The 19332-nt window shown below is 40.3% G+C and overlaps 1 protein-coding gene across 2 annotated transcripts; it reads right to left on the bottom strand.

Moving 5' to 3' along the window:
* Nucleotides 1-50: 50 nt before the first annotated feature.
* Nucleotides 51-18294, bottom strand: tmprss4a (transmembrane serine protease 4a). 2 transcript variants are annotated; one of them, XM_010873117.5, is made up of 13 exons: nucleotides 18093-18294; nucleotides 7728-7779; nucleotides 7438-7584; nucleotides 7085-7237; nucleotides 6757-6883; nucleotides 6547-6666; nucleotides 3965-4008; nucleotides 3453-3615; nucleotides 2923-3086; nucleotides 2428-2523; nucleotides 2144-2286; nucleotides 1782-1931; nucleotides 51-1615 (listed from the first exon to the last, which is right to left on the bottom strand). In XM_010873117.5, exons 1-13 carry the CDS (start codon nucleotides 18174-18176, stop codon nucleotides 1604-1606), a joined length of 1455 nt encoding a protein of 484 aa, XP_010871419.2. In that variant the 5' UTR covers nucleotides 18177-18294; the 3' UTR covers nucleotides 51-1603. The 2 variants fall into 2 exon arrangements, with proteins under 2 accessions (XP_010871419.2, XP_010871428.2); XM_010873126.5 differs by lacking the exon at nucleotides 18093-18294 and adding an exon at nucleotides 10035-10444.
* Nucleotides 18295-19332: the final 1038 nt, after the last annotated feature.

Consider the following 19332-nt stretch of genomic DNA (forward strand, 5'->3'; position numbering starts at 1 on the left):
TCGACAAAGGGTTTAGCGAGTTTAATCAGACACTGAAGACATCCCTTGACTCAATGAAAATACAATAATTTATTAGACGTCATGACATTAACAGTAATACCAACAACAATGGAGCACATTATTATCTTACACCGACGACAATATCAACCTATTACGTAGTAAAAATACAATATAGAAATAAACCAATCATGTTCACTTCAACCTTTAATATTTCGGGAGCCACAATCGCTATTCTGAAAGCGCAATACGTACCAATCCTAAACACGTCAATCACCACATTTGTGTTTCCTTGAATCCAGATAGATAGCTTAGTAGTTTTCTCTACCAAATCATAGTTATAAAAAAATATATATTTCCTACGTCAGAAGTCTATCACAACTGTCTCGTGAGGGTGTACCCCCCCCCCCCCCATTGGTCTTTGTGCTTGAATCTCATATGGTAAAAAAATAATAATATAGAGTATTATCAGAACATTGTAATAACATGTGGATATTAGTGCTAACAGGGATTATTCTGACTTTGGCACAGTGAACATGAGCAACCTGAAAGTGCATAAGTGTACCAATTCTGGTTCTGTTTGAAGAGTATGGCAGGTTGAAGGGCCTGTCTGTTGACATACAGAATATAAAAAAGTTTCCCGCGGCATAACAGCAACACATTTGAGGATTAGATAACAATAGCAAAGATTCAGTTTCTAGTTTAGGTCATATAAATACATCAACACTGGTGTGATGAAGACAGAACAACATTTTTTTTCATGTTGCCTGAAGTGCCTACAGTAGCCTTGCCACAGTGTATAACTGAAAAATTCTAATAGAAATAGCAATTCAAAAACATGATCCACCTCAAATGTACTATATCTCTAAAATACTCTATAAACAATTCTCAGGTATAAAGACCATCCTGCTTTTGGGGAACGTCCACAACATTGCTAGACTGAAAATCTAAAAATGTTAAAACTATATTACTCATGTTAAGTAATCACCAGCCATATTTCATAGAAATCTGGAAACACTGGAAGTTCATCTTGTCATCATACAGTCTTGTATGAAAAGAAATAGTGAAAACCACTGATGAGAAGATGTGCACATTTGTCTCCAGTTTCATGGAAACTTAGTTACTGCCACAAATAGTATTTACACAATATATGTAAATTTTCAAGATGTTTCATGACTATACTCTGATGAAAACAGTCACTTTTGCATATCCTGTATATTGTTGCCTTTTTGCAACTTAACTGACACAAAGAAACAGCAGAGACCACAGGTGTATGTTTCACATCAGTGGGTGCCACATGGGGTCCATCCCTGTCAACAGCAACATTTTCCTTTAAATGTTTTAGTTTTATCAGTAGTCCCTGAGATATAATTCCTGAAATGGATCAAGCCACACCTGAAACGACCTTAGAAACAAGGTCAAGAAGTAAAGGGGTGTAGAGTGGGGTTTGTGTGTGTGCAGGCACTGAGGTCTTGTTGCAGGTGTCCATTACATTTCGAGCAGGATTTTTCTTCCATCATCTTGGCGAGCTTAATGTAGACCCACTGAAATCCATCCTCATATCACCACCCAACACAGCACTGGCTTTTGGTCATCGTTTGAAGACTCATGGGTTTTCCTAGAACAATAAAGTACACATGGTCACAACATTATACAGTATAAAATGCCTCAGGTTATCTTAGGGCAGATGGTTTTAAGTCATGGTCATGTTCCATTTAAAAACACATAGTACCAAGTATAAACCAACACAGCTCAAATTTGGTCAATTATTTAAGCATACGTACGTCCATGACGTTATAAATCCAATTGAGCATCTCGTCCACGTTGCAGTAGACCCCCGGAAGATTCTGTCTGGCACAGCCAATACCCCAACTCACGACCCCCACCAGCATCCAGCGCTCTGACTGGTAGACGAGAGGACCGCCGCTGTCTCCCTAAAACACATTGTCAACCAACAATGGCCTTAATTACACTGGAATTATACACTTTGCATGACCCAAACTGAGGTTGAATATTCAATATTCAGTAGTGTTTAAATGTCCTCAATACTGTTTTTATATAAGACCTTTAATGGATCCATGCCAAATAGCAATCTCTGTTTACCTTCTGTTTTTCTTTTGTATCCTCAAAGAAAGCGTCCCCCTACCTGGCATGCATCAACTTTGCCTTCCAGGTAACCTGCGCAAAGCATCCTGGGAGTAATGGAGTCTGCGTAGACAATGGGACTCGAGCACTGATCCTGGCCTATCAGGGGAATGTTGGCTTTCTGCAGGATAGTGGACACCTTACCTGAGACGAGATAGAAGATAAGCAAGGGAAATGAACTGACCGAAATTACTCCTGCACGTATGAACATCTCAAAAGAGACAGGAGGAATGAACTGCCTGCCAGAGAGGGAGCTGAGAAAAAATGGGCGGGGCCTGTGCTCACCTTTCTCCTCCAAGTAACCCCATCCTGTGACCGTCAGAGAGGCTCCTGCCTTCAGTCCCAGGTTCTTAGGAGGCAGGCACACAGGCCGACGGTAGTCTGACGAAAGTAACATAACCTTACTGAAATACATTGGCTCGTCATTACATCACATCCGGCTCTCTTGACAATCTCGGCGTATTTCCCCGGAGGGATATTCCGTGTTGTAAAACAAAATGAAACTGACAGTTTGATGAATTGGCCACTAGAGGTCAGACTCTACACTGAATGCTTCTTTTCCAGAATCACTCTACATGTATACAAATCACGTTTACGGCTAAGTTTCCATGACAATATACAGGAGGGGGTTGTTACTTTGTCAGAGTGCTGAGAAAGATCCTTCACAATAAGTAATTGATTTGGTTTTGTTCAGCCTCAGACAAAACACAAAACGATGTTGACCAAGTGCAACCCCGCTGCTGGTGTGTTTATGAGACGTCATGTTGGAGGGTGATGTACCTGCCAGAGAGACGGGTGTGGTGAGTCTCATCATGGCCATGTCGAAGTCATTTCTGGCAGCATCATATTTTCCGTTCACTATGACCATGTCCACAGATGAGCCCCCCAGGACAGTCATGTAGGTAATCCCAGACACCACACTCCAGCGACTCAGCAATTTCTTGCTATTGCAGGACCAGGAGGGGAACAGGGCTTAGCAACAGATACAATCTGGATGTTTTGTTACAATTTGGACCGCATTATCGTGTTAGTCGTAGATGTCGTTGTTGACCCACTCTACACAGTAGATATTGATGGTGTAGATATTAACCCGCTCTATGGTTTAGTGCTAGTGTTAGTTAAGACAGACTCATTCTACATTGTAAATGTTAGCATTGTAGATATTAGCACATTCCACGGTGTGTATATTTACTGTATAGATATTGGCCGCTTTCTAAAGAGTAGATAACAATGATATCGATTTTGACAGTGTAGATATTGGCCCAGTCTACAGTGTTTGTACTGTGTTTTCATTGTCTGTTGAAACTGACCCAGAGAAGCAGTGTGCTGCCGTGACGACCCAGCGCGGGGACAACAGTGTGCCTCCGCAGGTGTGTTGTCCGTTCAGCTGCAGGCTCACCTGCCACGGCCAGTCCTCTATAGTGGTATCCGTCCCCCCCACAATACGGTCTGTTGGCCCCCGCTCTCCACACTCTGCCAAACACACACAGAGGGACGATCGTGTAGCTCCACTGGAGACAGAAGTACCTACTCTGAGGTAACATCTTGGTAGCTGCACACTTTGGTTGTTTGAAAAATAAACGTTGACTTTGAAGTGGGAATTCAGTGAAGTCAAACGAGCTAGCTAGATGTTAGCATCGTTGCCATTCAGAAAACACATGCGAGCTGCCAATTGGCTGCCTAAGTGAAACATTTTTCAGGTGTTTGTCTGCCATGTGAGACTCAGTCATATAACCTGCACCCTTATTAAATATGTTCCCAAATGAGCGGTCAGAGGAAGGAATGGGAGAGATGTGGGCTTCGGAGGAACAGCAGGGCTTACCTGAGCAGGACAAGGAGACCACGGTTCCTGAACTACACCCTGGGCTGGAGTTACATAGAGACACTTATCAGACACAAATTAAATACAAACAGTACAGTATATATACATGGGCAGATCACATGTAGAATGCATGAAAATACGTAAGCCTCACATACACCTGAAAAACATAATAGGTAAAGCCCTTGGGTCCTATTTTAAGCTCCTGGGTTGTGTCATTGACAGACTAGCCCTTCCTGTTTCTTATAGTTTCGGAGACACTGGGGGAGGGTGAACAGAAACTCTTAGATAGTTTGCATCAGATAAACAGGGAGTATGAAACAGACGCAGAAGTGAAACCGAGAGAAGAAAGGAAGAGAAAAGTTTGAAGGGAAATAGCGGTAGAGATAGAGAAGGGTGTGAGGAACAGAAAAGGAGAAGACAGGTATAAATAGTTGAAGAGTGGAGAGACAGGGTGTACAGAGTGAGAGAGAAAGCAGGAGAAAGACAGAGAGCAGGAGAGAGACAATGGTAGAAAATAAGAGAGAATAGTAGAGCGAGAGAGGGTTGAATGGGAGAGAGACTAAAAAGTCAAAACAAATATTCAAAGGTATGCATCAGATAAACCTGTTTGCCTCTTCTGGGGAACTGTCGAATCAACATCAAAAGCTCTTTAGGACAACCACTCAGAGTCTGAGATTATTTTTAACTGAAAATATCTTGTAGCTAAACAATTTGAGATTCTGTCTTCTACCACTGACTCTGCTGATAGTAACTACATTGAGTAGGTTTTACTTACTACTAGGTTGTGTAGTTGTCAAACCAAGCTATCTTAAGAGTAACCTTGTCCCCAGGCTATTGTGCACAGCGAGTTTGGATGTGTCTGGGATCCAGATTATCTTCAGAGAATTGCAATAAGCATAACGCAACACACAAAGTGAGGAAAATACCTTGTGCCCTGATGCAAGTTATTCATTTCATTTGGGGTATTTCACATATTTAGTATGCAGTGTTGTGTTTTGTCAACAGCATGCTTTGAACAATTTTAAACAATCTAAAATAATGTGTTTAATAGTATGTACAGAATCAAAAGCTGTGTGTTCTTTGAATGCTATTATGTTATACAACTTTCATCTTTTAATCTAATATAAATATGCTTCATGTTATTGAGGACGAGGCTTGTCTTTTCATTTCCAAGTGGGTTTGAAAACAGTTAATCCTCTAAAATAATGTATCATTTATTTATTTTTATTTCAACTTTATTTAACCAGGTAGGCTGACCTAAAACCAATTCTCACAGTGGACATAGTAGACACACACTCACCTAAAGGATTATTAGGAACACCATACTAATACTGTGTTTGACCCCCTTTTGCCTTCAGAACTGCCTTTATTCTACATGGCATTGATTCAACAAGGTGCTGAAAGCATTCTTTAGAAATGTTGGCCCATATTGATAGGATAGCATCTTGCAGTTCATGGAGATTTGTGGGATGCACATCCAGGGCACGAAGCTCCCATTCCACCACATCCCAAAGATGTCTAGTTCAAGAAACCAATTTGAAATGATTCGAGCTTTGTGACATGGTGCATTATCCTGCTGGAAGTAGCCATCAGAGGATGGGTACATGGTGGTCATAAAGGGATGGACATGGTCAGAAACAATGCTCAGGTAGACCGTGGCATTTAAACAATGTCCAGTTGGCACTAAGGGGCCTAAAGTGTGCCAAGAAAACATCCCCCACACCATTACACCACCACCAGCAGCCTGCACAGTGGTAACAAGGCATGATGGATCCATGTTCTCATTCTGTTTATGCCAAATTCTGACTCTACCATCTGAATGTCTCAACAGAAATTGAGACTCATCAGACCAGGCAACATTCTTCCAGTCTTCAATTGTCCAATTTTGGTGAGCTTGTGCAAATTGTAGCCTCTTTTTCCTATTTGTAGTGGAGATGAGTGGTACCCGGTGGGGTCTTCTGCTGTTGTAGCCCATCCGCCTCAAGGTTGTGCGTGTTGTGGCTTCACAAATGCTTTGCTGCATACCTCGGTTGTAACGAGTGGTTATTTCAGTCAAAGTTGCTCTTCTATCGACTTGAATCAGTCGGCCCCTTCTCCTCTGACCTCTAGCATCAACAAGGCATTTTCGCCCACAGGACTGCTGCATACTGGATGTTTTTCCCTTTTCACACCATTCTTTGTAAACCCAAGAAATGGTTGTGCGTGAAAATCCCAGTAACTAAGCAGATTGTGAAATACTCAGACCGGCCCGTCTGGCACCAACAACCATGCCACGCTCAAAACTGCTTAAATCACCTTTCTTTCCCATTCTGACATTCAGTTAGGAGTTCAGGAGATTGTCTTGACCAGGACCACACCCCTAAATGCATTGAAGCAACTGCCATGTGATTGGTTGATTAGATCATTGCATTAATGAGAAATTTAACAGGTGTTCCTAATATTCCTTTAGGTGAGTGTACAGAGTATAGACACAGCCTTTGTCTCGTAATTGGAAAGTCTCTGAAGGAACGTCAGAATACTGTAGACGCTAGCATCACAGTGACGGGCTATGTTTCAAATATCAAACAGTGAAACGCTCTTACGTGTCAGCGACCGTCTGGTTAATGGGAGTGGTTACAGCCGATGAAGTGACAATGGCGAACGGTCCGGTCTTCAGCGACGAGGGCAGGCTCAGCACCGACGTGTTGCTACTCTTTGGCTTACTGTGGAAACAAGGCAGAGAGACATTTACTACACATTTAATAGGAAACCCAATCGGAGGACAATCTGAGAATCAGCCAGCGGTGACTCACTTGGTGTAGCCCAGCTTCTGACAGGCTTTGAGTGTGTGCTGTTGAGTCCAGCCCTCACTACACACAGATCTCCAGCCTGTCCCAGCACTGTAGACCTGGAAAACATTGCTCTCAGAGACCAGGCGCACTGCACAGAAAGAGACAGATGGAAAGAGACCATTTCCATTATATTTAATATTACTGCTTGAATCATGTCGTATATTAAATTAAGTCATCCTTCCCAGAGTTACACTTGGGCCGTATGGGCTGCACCATGCCCATTTTCTAACTTGAATTGTGTTGTGTGTGCCTGTGTGTGTGTGTTAGTCTGTGTTTGTCATGTGTTTACCTGGGAAGATGGTGCTGACCGTCAGGTTGGTCACACATGAGAGTTCATCCTCTCCTCCTGAGCAGTCTGCCTTCCCGTTGCAAGCTTCATCCAGAGGAATAAACTTCACCGACCGGTAGCAGAAGAAATACTTACTGTCTATCAGCAGCTTGACTGAGGCCAGGTGACGAGTTGGAGGGAAGATGGGAGTGGGCAGGAGATGACAGAAGTCAGGGCCATTCAATCAAAACCTACCGTCGGACTGCCGAATCTAAAACATTCACTTTGGCGGTATCCAAAACGGTAATTTTGCCACGGTTAAACAGTAAATCCCTGAGCAATCGTGACAATCTGCGTGTTGATGCCAGACTCACTGAAGTATCCACAAGTCACCAGGATCCCCAGCACAACCAACACCACCAACACGGTCAGCAGGATGCTCTTCTTAGTCGGCGGCGACTTCTTAGTCTGGGCCTTGGTAGCCGTCATTGGCTTTCTGTGTCTGCCAGGCCGCGCCGAAACTGCAGAGAGAGGGGTATTGTAGTTCCAGTACAACGCAGTATGAGTGGGCTTTACTGACTGTAAAGCCCACACATACTGTATGGGCAACTGCTAGGAGATATGACACATGCTCAATAAATGCACTCCCTTAGGAGTGGCTTACCTTGTTTTGGTGGATTTAATGGCCTGTTGCTTTCATCAACCTGATTGTCAGTCTGGACAGAGAAAAGATGAGAATGAGACAAAGAGGCCTATCATGTCTTCTATGCAGAATGTCTGACAGTGGGTAATAATGAATGATGTTTTACTGGGAGAGGGTGTGACCGATTAAGCATGCAAACCATGTTAACAAATCTATATATATTTTTTTCCTTTATTTGAAAATAGGCATGATGTTTTCTCTTAAGCTGTTCATGATCATACCGGACAGCGTTCTCAGGTGTACAGTAGCAAAAATAGCTGCCCTCTTCACTGCCATCATTGTTGTGACGCATAGTTAAACGCTTCAGCGAATGAATGCTGCTCAGTGGTAGATAACAGCCATTGCAACAAAAACAACAACAACCTGAAATACCTTACAGACTTGTTTTCTCTGTCACGTTCCTTAATTTTTATTTCTGATCTCTACAGCCAGCTGGTCCTCAAACACAGGACCCATCTGTCCCCACACTTACAGACTATGAATGCATTCAATGAATTCAGTATGTCCAGGCCACACAACGCCGACTGGGCTTTTCCTAACACACTCTGCGACAATCAATACAACAAACAACACTTAGCGGAACTTCTATGAAGTGATTGATTGTGATGGAGGCTCTTGGCGGTTGAGTCACGCCTACAGTACTGACCTGCAGTCCAGGTTACTGCTTGATAAGTATTTGTTTTCAATTTGTCTTGGAGTTCTTCCACATTAATAAAATGTCACGTTAATAAAATGTATTCTCATGACTACAAGATGTGACGCCTGCTTTCATGGAAGAAAAGTATTACTTTTTCTGGAGCAGTTGTGGAAAATGAAGCCAAAGTCATGCTGTATCAGTGAAAGAGACACAAGACTGAGTATAAGCCTCAGCAGACTCAGTATCTGAATGTGGATTTCAAACGCATACACAAACACAGAGAATGAGTAAGAGATCCAGTATGGTTTGAAATGTAAGTAAAGTTTAAGTTGTGTGGTTTAATTAGTAAGTTGTGTGATTGTCCCACCAAGCTTTATTAAGTGTTTAAGATGTATGGAATAAAGAGAGAACACAGAGAAGAGGAAGGAAAACTTGATGGTATACAAGGAAGAAAGGTGAAGGAAACCTGTTGAACCAGAAATGTGACACGTCATGTTGGTCAGCTGACAAGGTTTCCTCAGGTACCGAATTTGGGGATTCATACATCGCACATACATACATTAGATGGTCCCCTTATTTATCATGTGGCAATCGTGTCTATATGAATAATTGTTTCTAAAAATTGTTGAATCATTAGTGGTAGTAAGCCAAGTCATACCCATGTCTAGTGATGTGTACATTGATGTGTAGTGATGTTTCTAAGTACATTTAAAAATATCCGGGTGACTATAGACCCTAGCTGTAGACAGACAGATAGGAGACAGGCAGGTGTATTCATGTAGTTTGGGCGATTTGTCCCAGGCAGGAGAATGAGCGCTCGGACTAGACCCTGGGAATTGCGACACAGGAGGTTTCTCTGATAAAGTCACTTGGCATGTTTTGCTCTTGTGTATACAATGCTCTTCTCTCTTTACTTTGTGGACTGTATTATAAAGGGAGCGAGCAACAAAGGCCTTCTTTTAGAGAAGCTACACTTTAGAGAAGCTACACTTCACAGGAGCTACACACCAGTTTTAATCAGGGAAATGTATCCACAACACACACACACTCATGTATTCAAATACATAAGCATTCAAACGCAAATCGCTAGAAACTATTTGCCCACTGAATAACAATTGTAAATTATACACAGTGGTATGTAAATATACCAATATACAGTGTTATCCCAAATATTCCCATATGTTTAACATATGTTGCTGTTGAGTTTCATTTTCTTCTTGGAGGTTGTTGCTTTTTTTTAATCTCATGAAAAAAAATGAAACCAGTTTTACTTAAAGATGCAAGATTTTTGTCCCGTCAAGCCCAAAAGGTTCTCGAAAATGGTTAAATGTCATGTACTGCCAATTGTATGAGTAAACTGAGTAAACATAGGCATTCTAAAACAGTATCATACAAAACACCTTGCAACAGAATAGACAGAATGAATACACAACAACAGGTTATCCATGGCATACATCTCAACAGATGACTGATCCCAATTCTCTCCCAGGCACTAGTCTTCTTATGCTGGCTCTAAATTAGAATTAAATAAATCACAATACTTATCAAACAATATATGTTTGATACCCCTTCATATGCTTATCTCTGAGGATATTATTTGGGTTCTAACAGTTGTCTCAATCTCTACTCACCCGCATCGTGCTGTGATTCATCTCTCAGTTGGGATAGACACACTGGAGCAGGTACAACTCTTTAATAATGTGCCCCTTGACCCTTTCTCCTGCCTTCCCTCCTGCTGCAATTAGTTCTGCCGGCGCCAGTCTTTCCCTTCTCTCTTTCGTCGTATCTCTCGCTCTCTCTCTCTCGCTCTCTCTCTTTATTATCATGCACTTTGTCCCTTAATTAGGCTGGGAAATAGTATCTATCGTGCAGGCTGCCTGTATTGCCCTGCTGTATAACTCTCCGGCTGTATTATCAGCTGCCCTTGTGTTCCTGTTTGCGTCTGTGCCGCTGAAATCCTCTGGGATTTGTTAGTGACCCAGCCCCTGCTGACAAAACAAGTCACTCCAAACTAGTGTTGGTAATTCAACACCTCATGCCTTCCTCTCTGTACCTGCCCACTTCTCTACTTCCTGGCTCTCTCCTCACGTTATCTGATGGATCTGTGTTTTTTTGTCATTCTCCTGTTTGTCTGGTTCTCTGCGTGCATTTACGTGTAATGTGTGTAGAGAGTCTTCTGTAGGTCAGGGTGTGGCCAAGTCCTGTCAAGTTGTTTTGAATTTCAGTTGATGTTTAAGCTGACTTTGCTACTTGCTACTACAGCCAGGAGGAAATATGCCTCATAACCTAATGAAAGTGCAAATGTGATCACAGTGATATTTTTTTATGTACTACTTTGTCTTTTGTACAACCCCCTTTAATACACAAAACCATTAAACATTTTTTAAAGGGGGAAGAATTTCAGGCATTGGATCCCTTTATATACAGTTAGGTCAGGAAATAATTGGACACTGACAGATTTTGTTATTTTGTCTGTTTACCGAAATATATTCAAGTTGCAGTTGCACAAAAAGTGAAGTCCCTCAGCTTTAATTAGTGTATTCATATTCAAATTGGAGAAAGGGTTTAGGGATTACAGCTCTTTAATATTTATCCCCCACTTTTTCAAGGGACCAAAAGTAATAGGACAATTGAATCAAAAGATGGTTCATGGACAGTGTGGGCTATTCCTTCATGATTTCAGGTATGGCATTCACATCTGGAAGCTGTTGCTGTGAACCAACAACATGCGGTCAAAGGAGGTCCAGCGCTAGGACAAAGTAACTGAGGAGGCTGTTAAAAATGGCGAGGGGGCTTATCATTTTTCATGGCCCTGGCCCTGGGTCAAAGGAGCTCTAATTGAAAGTAAAACAGGCCATCCATTAGGAGTGGCCAAATCAACAGTTTGGTACATTCTGAGAAATAAAGAACACACTTGTGAGCTCTGCAACACAAAAAGGCCTGGATGTCCACAGAAAACAACAGTGGTGTATGATCGTAGGATTGTTTCCATGGAAAAGAAAAAACCCTTCACAACATCCAGCCAAGTGAAGAACACTCTACAGGAGGTAGGCACAATATTATCCAAGTCTACCATGAAGAGAAGACTTCACAAGAGCAAACACAGATGGTTCACCACAAGGTGCAAACCATTCAGATGCTTCAAGAATAGAAGGCCAGATTAGACTAGCCAAAAATCATCTAAAAAACTGAGCCCAGTTCTGGAACAGCATTCTATGGACAGATTAAACTAAGATCAACCTGTACCAGAATAATGGGAAGAAAAAAGTATGGAGATGAAAGGGCTCATGATCCGAAGCCTACGACATCATCTGGAAAAAAACATGGTGGAGGCAGTGTGATGGCATGGGCATGCATGGCTTCCAATGGCACTGGGTCACTAGTGTTTATTGATGAAGTGACAGAAGACAGAAGCAACCGGATTTATTCTGAAGTGTTCTTCACTTTACAGATGGATAATGACCCATAAACATACTGTGAAAGCAACCCAGGAGGTTTTTAAGGCAAAGAAGTGGTATATTCTGCAATGGCCGAGTCAATTGCCCGATCTTAACCTGATCAAGCATACATCTCGCTTGCTGAAGACCAAACTCAAGGCAGAAAGACCCACGAGCCCCTGAAATAAGGGGACAATGTATGAAGATGGTTGCAATCCTTAAACATTTCATACAATATTTTTGTCCAACCCCTTGAATTAAAGCTGGAAGTCTGCACTTCAATAGCATCTCGATTGTCTCATTTCAAATTCATTGTGGTGGTGTACAGAGCCCAAATTATGAAAAGTGGGTCAGTGTCCAAATATTTCCGGACCTAACTGTATTTCTTCATACCAAAAAGATTGGGTTATTGATGTTTTGTCCGTCTGCTCGGTTATGGATGCTGTGTAATGAAGCTATGACAAAGTGAATAAAATTAAACTGGCGGCATGACTTTAAAGGTGGGTAGCACCCAGACTCACCTCAGGCTATTTGTGACACATTTGTGACACTTCCTGAATGGTGTAACAGAAAAATATGACTCTTTCCATCTATCAGATTGTCAATGTTTTCTTACCTTCCAGTCAACAAACTTTCCTTAGATTCCCTCAAACAGCTGCATTTCTAACAGTGATTCATTTATACATTCAACTATGATTCATAAGTTAAAATGTTTTTCCTTGCCCCTTAATTACCCTTAATTAACAATACCAAGGGTATTGTTATCATTGGATACAAAATGATAGCTGACTAATACTTCAGGTATAAAATGAATTCAAGGTGTTAAAATTCTCGGAATCTGCAAATTGTCTAGTTTACTTTCCAGAACCTGGTTATTAATAGAACTTACTAGGGAGGATACAGAAGAATAAGAAAGGGAAGAGTGAGAGAGAAAATGGGAGCCGCTGTGCGTCGGATCAGAGAAGGGTCCTCTGTTAAGAACAGGAACCAATTGGAATCCAGGACGACCTATTATTACCCCGGGCCCTCTAATCACAAAACTGTTTCCCCATTTCAAATTGAGGAAGTAATGAAAGAGTGGTTTCATAGTTGACTGATTCATGATTTTGTTTTTGGGCATTTGTTCCTCCCTGCCAAATCAAACTATACTGTAGTCAAATGCCAATACGGGCAGATTCTCAAACTGCCAGTCATTTTTAATACCTGGGTGTTGACTGACATTTCAGTATATAAAGCCCTGTTTTAAATAAAAGCATAGTCAACAATCATTGTTATTAATTTGCCATGGACATAATTTGCAATAAAAAACGTTTAGTATGTCATTGTTGCTTGCAATTGTAAAAATATTGGTTTGTCAACAGCTAGTCATTTTGAAATGGATCCAAATGGAGGTAGGTTGGCAAAGCCAATTGGGTCTCACTCCAGACAAAAGTCACTCATTAAATCAAGAGTCATACATGATCACAATGATCACATATGAAAAATACAAAATGTGTGACATGGACTATTAATACTGTCGATGTTTTACAGTATTCTAAAATATGTCAGCACTAGAAGACTAATATTGGCAAAGGTGCCCTGAAATGTCCCTGGGAGGCACTGCTGCCTTTAAGCAACTTCGCCCATTATTCTGGACCAATAATGTAAACATGAAATGTATACTGCATACCACCTTCTGATAACTAACCAATAAAGGTTACATGTTTGTGTAATATTTAGGGTCCCATGCAGCAAAACTGCAGGAAACCTATTGTTTTTGTGGTTGTTTTTATTATTATTATTCTAAATAATAATAAAACACTTATTATGATGGTTCCATTTGGTAAAAATGTATATACATGTAGGTATTGCGGCTAATTGAAATAAATAACCTGATGGGATGCATACGCTGCATGGTGGCTTAGCAACAGCCTGTTGAAACACTAAAACACAGCCCCACCATCCCTTATCACCCAGAATGTTGAAACTTGTCATGAAGGTCCCATTAATCATGGGGAACAATGTTTCCTGTAGGACCCATAATGTCCGCCAATGTTGACATTTCTGCCATTTTGAATTTTGTAAAAAAACATTGAAAAATCTTCTCATGAACCATAGGTCCGATTGACTTGTAGGTTACTATACATATACTTTATATCCTCCTCTAGTTAAACTTTGAAGGAAAAGTTGATTGGTTGAAAAATAGTGAAATGGCATTCCCATCAACTATGGTCATGTTAGTCATTTGTGGCCACTGTTACACAAACAGCTCTCAATCCTGAAAAAAATCTGCTATTGCCATGCAAAGCCACACCCATGTCAAATACCTGTCCTGAAGATTTTATTCCATGTGCCTGATTAATTGGCCTGCTGGATGCGCTATAACAATGTTTTGTTAATTTATTTTCATTAATCTTGGGATGTTTCACAGTATAACACATTTAGTGACTCACAGACATTGTTTGGTCAGCTATGCTTTTCTACTCAATGGGAAAAAACATGTATACTTCATAGAAAATATCATATTCTTGATCTCCATGATATTAACATGTTTTCACCAAGTGCAGAAAACAGGGAATTCAGTAGCAATGACGCATTGTGGATCAGTTGCACTGTACTGTCCTGTGTAATGTGCCATTGTTTAGTTTTTTCCAACCCAAGCAGCTTGCTACTGCTTGGGCTGGAACCCGCGAATCGCTAGTTGCAGCTATATTTGAATGGTTGTTTCAAAATAATTGGTGGCATTGCTTTTACCAGGGTGTGGTCTCTTAGAAACGTTAGTCAGTTTAAAACAATGGCAATGGTGTCTAGCGAAATATTCAAACTTGACGTGATGTTAATGCGTGACAAAATGATCTAACGTTGAAATGCTATACCGGCGCTCTGCAAATGTATAGCTTTGTGGTGTAGTGGGTGAAGACACAGCCTCTCACATGAAAGGCTTGGGTTTGAATCCAGTGAGGGATTATCACTTTTAATTGCAGGCCGGCGGAACTAGGCTTGCCTGGTTCCTTTTCTGGTTTGTTTTCGACTTAATTTCAAAATGTTGTTATATTTTAAACAGAGTGCAGGGTTCCTTTATTGACAGCTGTAGTGATGGTTGAAATCCTTTTCTCAATGTTTTACACTTTGAATCTCTTTCATTTTTCACACTGTCTGTTTTGTTTTCTGAACTTTTCAATAATTTTGCTGGGTGGCAATAACGTAGTTGTCAGTTGATTTGACTTTTCCGTTCAAGAGCAGAGAGGACACAGGGGCCATAAAGTACGGAGGCCCTGTTGCCTCACAGGCTGATGCTTAAGTTATTAATTACAGAAACCATTACAATGATTTGTATGAAAACTGGTAAGATCCACACAGCAGAACCCACAGGTTTCATCAAAGGACCTCCCAGGTCCACCACACAATGTATCTTACACAGCACGTTCACATTTGTGTAATTAGTTGAAACTATGGAAAATGCATAAATGGTAATCTTGTATAAACTTGTGAAAAAGGGATACCTGTTTCACATTGTAACATGTAGAGCTCAGATCAACTATATTGTAACTGCAATAAGCAGTATTCTCAACTATCAACCTCCTAATGATGACCCAGTACTGTATCACATATAACCAAGCAATGACTACATATTGAGTATGACTGTGCATGTGTATGTAAGCATGTGTCTGTATTTTAACTGCACTCAGCAGCTTTCTAAACCACCAGTGTATCATTCTTGACTGAAACCAAAACATGTCAAACTATTTTTAGAGGCACTTCAGTCTTCAAATTAATATATTTCAGTTGTATGTTATCAAACAATTTTAAACCTGAAACCAAATACAATTAAATGGTATTGGAAAATTGGTACAAGCATAATTGGACTAGAATGCTTTTTCAAAATGTAGTCAAAGCAAATACACTTTTGTTTTCTATATCAATGCTTGAACCCCTTGAACCTAGTATTATATTTTGACAATATATATTGAATTAAATCACATGGACTCTGAGATTAAGTTGTAACTTTAGTTAACTCCTCTTCCTCCATCAGTACACTCAACGTAATGACGTCATACCCATACATGACACCTAGTTTCGAAACGTGTGTCAAACCAGGATGTACCCAAACTGACAAATGGCGAACGTCAGTGGGCACAACTTAATATTCAGGAACCTCCATTTAAACTGACCAGTGGCGAACATCAGTGGGCTTAATGTAATATTCAGGTACCCCCATATTAAGTAACGCCCCCACTTGCAGTCTGCAGGTATACCTTATTGAGATTTTTAAGTGATATCACTGTACGGTGACGATGGCGTCATCGTGCCGTGCACTCCAGATTTCCCGTCTTTACAAGAACACATCCCGGACTTGTTAATTGTGTCTTGTCATTTATTACTCGTACCCGATTCCCCTTGTCTCATTATGTGTTTGTATAAATGTGTCTTCTGCCAGTCCTGTGTTTTCGATCGTTGATACATGTCCCCGGTGAGTGCGTATGTGTATCGCTGTTATCCGTCAGGCGCTTTTGATTTATGTCAGTGTATGTATTCGTATTCGGTGTACCCTTTATTAAAACGACCTATGGAATGCAAGCAAGCCTGCGACTGGATCCTCTACACTTCCACCATCGTGACAAGTGAAGGTGCTTTCATAAAATGTTGTAATGACTTTGTCCTTGATCTTAGCGTTAATTGAATGCAAATCGTTATTTCTGTTTCAAAATGGAACTCAAGTCCTTTGGGCTAATTGTCAGCCAAACCAAAAAGAACACATTATGCATAGTGTTTAATTGATAGACTTAAAAAGTGTGCTATGTTCATCTTGCAATGATGAACATACCCCCTCTTATACCAGGGGGGACCTGCTGCTGTTTGTACTAGATAGACAGATCAGCTGCAGATATGTAGCTTCTCTTGGTCTCACCTAAGGTTGTACTTTTGTATACTGCTTGTGCTGGGATTACATTTGGTCGGGTCACCAGTGGTCCGAATGAAAACTAGATGTAGCTGAGCACCGATACTTCAAATAACCTGCAGTTAGAATGTTAGATACAACCACTATTTTGCTTTGAATTTACAATGTGCCCTTCACTCTATCATTCATTTTCAGAGGCAATCCATAACTAAGTACCCAGCTAACTGCTTATGCCAATTATATGGAACACTTTAGTTTAATAATGCAAATGTTGGTATATTGCTATCTAACTAAGCAGCCATTCCAAGAAATTTGGTATTCTGTTTAAACTGTCTAAGGAAGCAAATAATACTCTTCTAGATCGCTGTGCTAAGGTTATCGAACTTTCTGTGGAATGTAGTTGGCTAACTTTTTGTGAAATGGGGGTGGATAGCTACACAGAACAACACCACAACAAAATACAACACCACAAAAAAATACAAATGTAACTTTTTTTTTTAATAATCTAGCGGTAACACTAGCTACTTTTGAGGTGAATTACTGTATTAAATACTACATTTGAAAACTGACCTGGTTAATTTACTTTTTATTTATTATTACATAGTTATCCTATTATTTTGCCCATGAAAAATGTGCAGTGTTTTTCATTCTGTCTAATTCTGCACATTTGAGTTCCCTCAACTCCAAAAATATAGGGCTTCCCCACCTCCAGAATCCCAGCTGCTCTGCGTATGCATGTATAACTGTATTGGTAACAAGACCAACATTATTTTCTTCCATTTCAAATATGCTAGTGGTAAACAAAATCTGCTAACTGAATACAGAAAACACTTGCCCGGGCTGCAATACGTCACTCTTGACAGGTTCCACAAAGACAGATTCAAAACGTTGTAACTGCCTGTGAGTGTTCCTAAATTACACCACATTTGCATACTTGTGTATTACTGCAAATATTCTGTCCATTAGGTCGATTTGTACTCCATTTCCCAGGTGCGGGTAAAATATTAACCACTGCTGAACTAGTGTTGCCCTCAAGGTTCTATTTAAATGAGTAGTTATTTTTTACTTCTCTGGAATCCCCAAAAGTGACATGCCTAACCTAATCTCACAGAAAGCATACTAAAATGTAATTGCAAGCTCATTCCAAGGGAACACCAACCAGCTTTTTATTGAAAGTAATATTGAGCATTGAATGTCTGTAGTGACCTGGCCTGCCTGCCATACACCTCAAACTGCTGTGTACCAGCTTGTTCAATATCAAGACTATCATGTAGAAATGAATGAACGCCTACACAAGCAATGGAACCCTCTCATGATAACATTACACTATAACATCACAACGTGGCTTGACATTATCAAAATTGGTCACTTACATCCGATGAAACTGTTGCTGGTGTCTGTCGGTCCTTTAGCCTCAGTACTAATGTCAGGCTCTGGTGGTTGGGGATGGTGTTCATCTAAAGTTCATTGGTCTAACTTGAGCCTTATGGTAAGACGGCCGAGGTACAAGTGAGTTTTGAATGTACATGCCTATCCATACACCTCTTATACGTTTTCAATCCCAGAATATATACTCCCCTTCTTCCTTCCTGGTGGGGTGGAGTTGAATGAACACAGGGAAATGATTAACAAATTGAGACTACCTTCTGGTCAGTGGGTTGTATCCCCTTGTTCTCAGATTACACATTTTATTTTGTGTTATAAGGAAACAGTGGAAGAATGTTTGTAGTCAGTAATGGTGATATGGCTAGACCATTCCATTGTATTTATGATCAAAGGTTAACAACAAAACATACTCATTCTTTTAGTAAAGGTCCTACAGATTTTCTATTTGTCCGGCAACTTGTTTTTCTTTCTTTCTCGCAAACCTATGTAGGTCAAACAGTTACACCTCTTGCTAAACCTACAATAATATATTATACAATGTGACCTCAGAGATGGGAACATTATATTAAATTAGTAATTGAACAGAGTTATCAGTGCAATGTATATTTAATACTGTAGTGTGTATTATGTGAATTATGTTGGCTTTCTGCCATTTGTATAATTTCTTTCATATAAGAAACAATCCAGATTTTTTGCATTTGAGACTCTCTTTCTCTGGATGAAGTGTAGAAAAGTATTTATCTCACTGAAAAGAAATCTACCTAAAAGTATTACTGTGTAAACTCCCACTACCAGCTGGGGGGATTTTGATCCGACATACTTTGTAAGTGCAATGTATTGTAAAATACTATGTATTGCAGCTTGTTATGTATATTACTTCTATACTTGCTATCTATAATTTCAATACTTCTACCCATATTGCGCATATTCCCCATCCTACTCTTTTTAAACATGCTGCTAGTTTACATGATGTATATTATTGCAAACTTTTGCTTTATATATTTCTTAATTCTTACGACGTAGATGTGCCATGTCACAATATTCTCACTGTGCAGGAGGACGTTGTTATTCGGTGCATTTGATAAATTAACTTTGAACTTTATATCTGGTTTAAGCGTACATCCCAAAGGTGGTGACTTCACGTTTAATTACTCTGACAACTTATCATTAATGAATGTAAATTGTTAAGTGTTTCTGTATCAACATGGAATTCAAGAATAACAGTGA

This window comes from Esox lucius, chromosome 1 (assembly GCF_011004845.1).
Source record: "Esox lucius isolate fEsoLuc1 chromosome 1, fEsoLuc1.pri, whole genome shotgun sequence".
Lineage (NCBI taxonomy): Eukaryota > Metazoa > Chordata > Actinopteri > Esociformes > Esocidae > Esox > Esox lucius.

Bases quoted from the DNA above. Each gene is read 5' to 3' on its own strand.
- tmprss4a (XM_010873117.5), bottom strand. From the start codon at position 18,176: ATGAACACCATCCCCAACCACCAGAGCCTGACATTAGTACTGAGGCTA. The intron at 3,616-3,964 runs GTAAGCCCTGCT...TGTGTTTGGCAG, and splicing joins GGTCTCCTTGTCCTGCTCAG to AGTGTGGAGAGCGGGGGCCA. The intron at 3,087-3,452 runs GTCAGTTTCAAC...GTCCTGCAATAG, and splicing joins GCAGCACACTGCTTCTCTGG to CAAGAAATTGCTGAGTCGCT.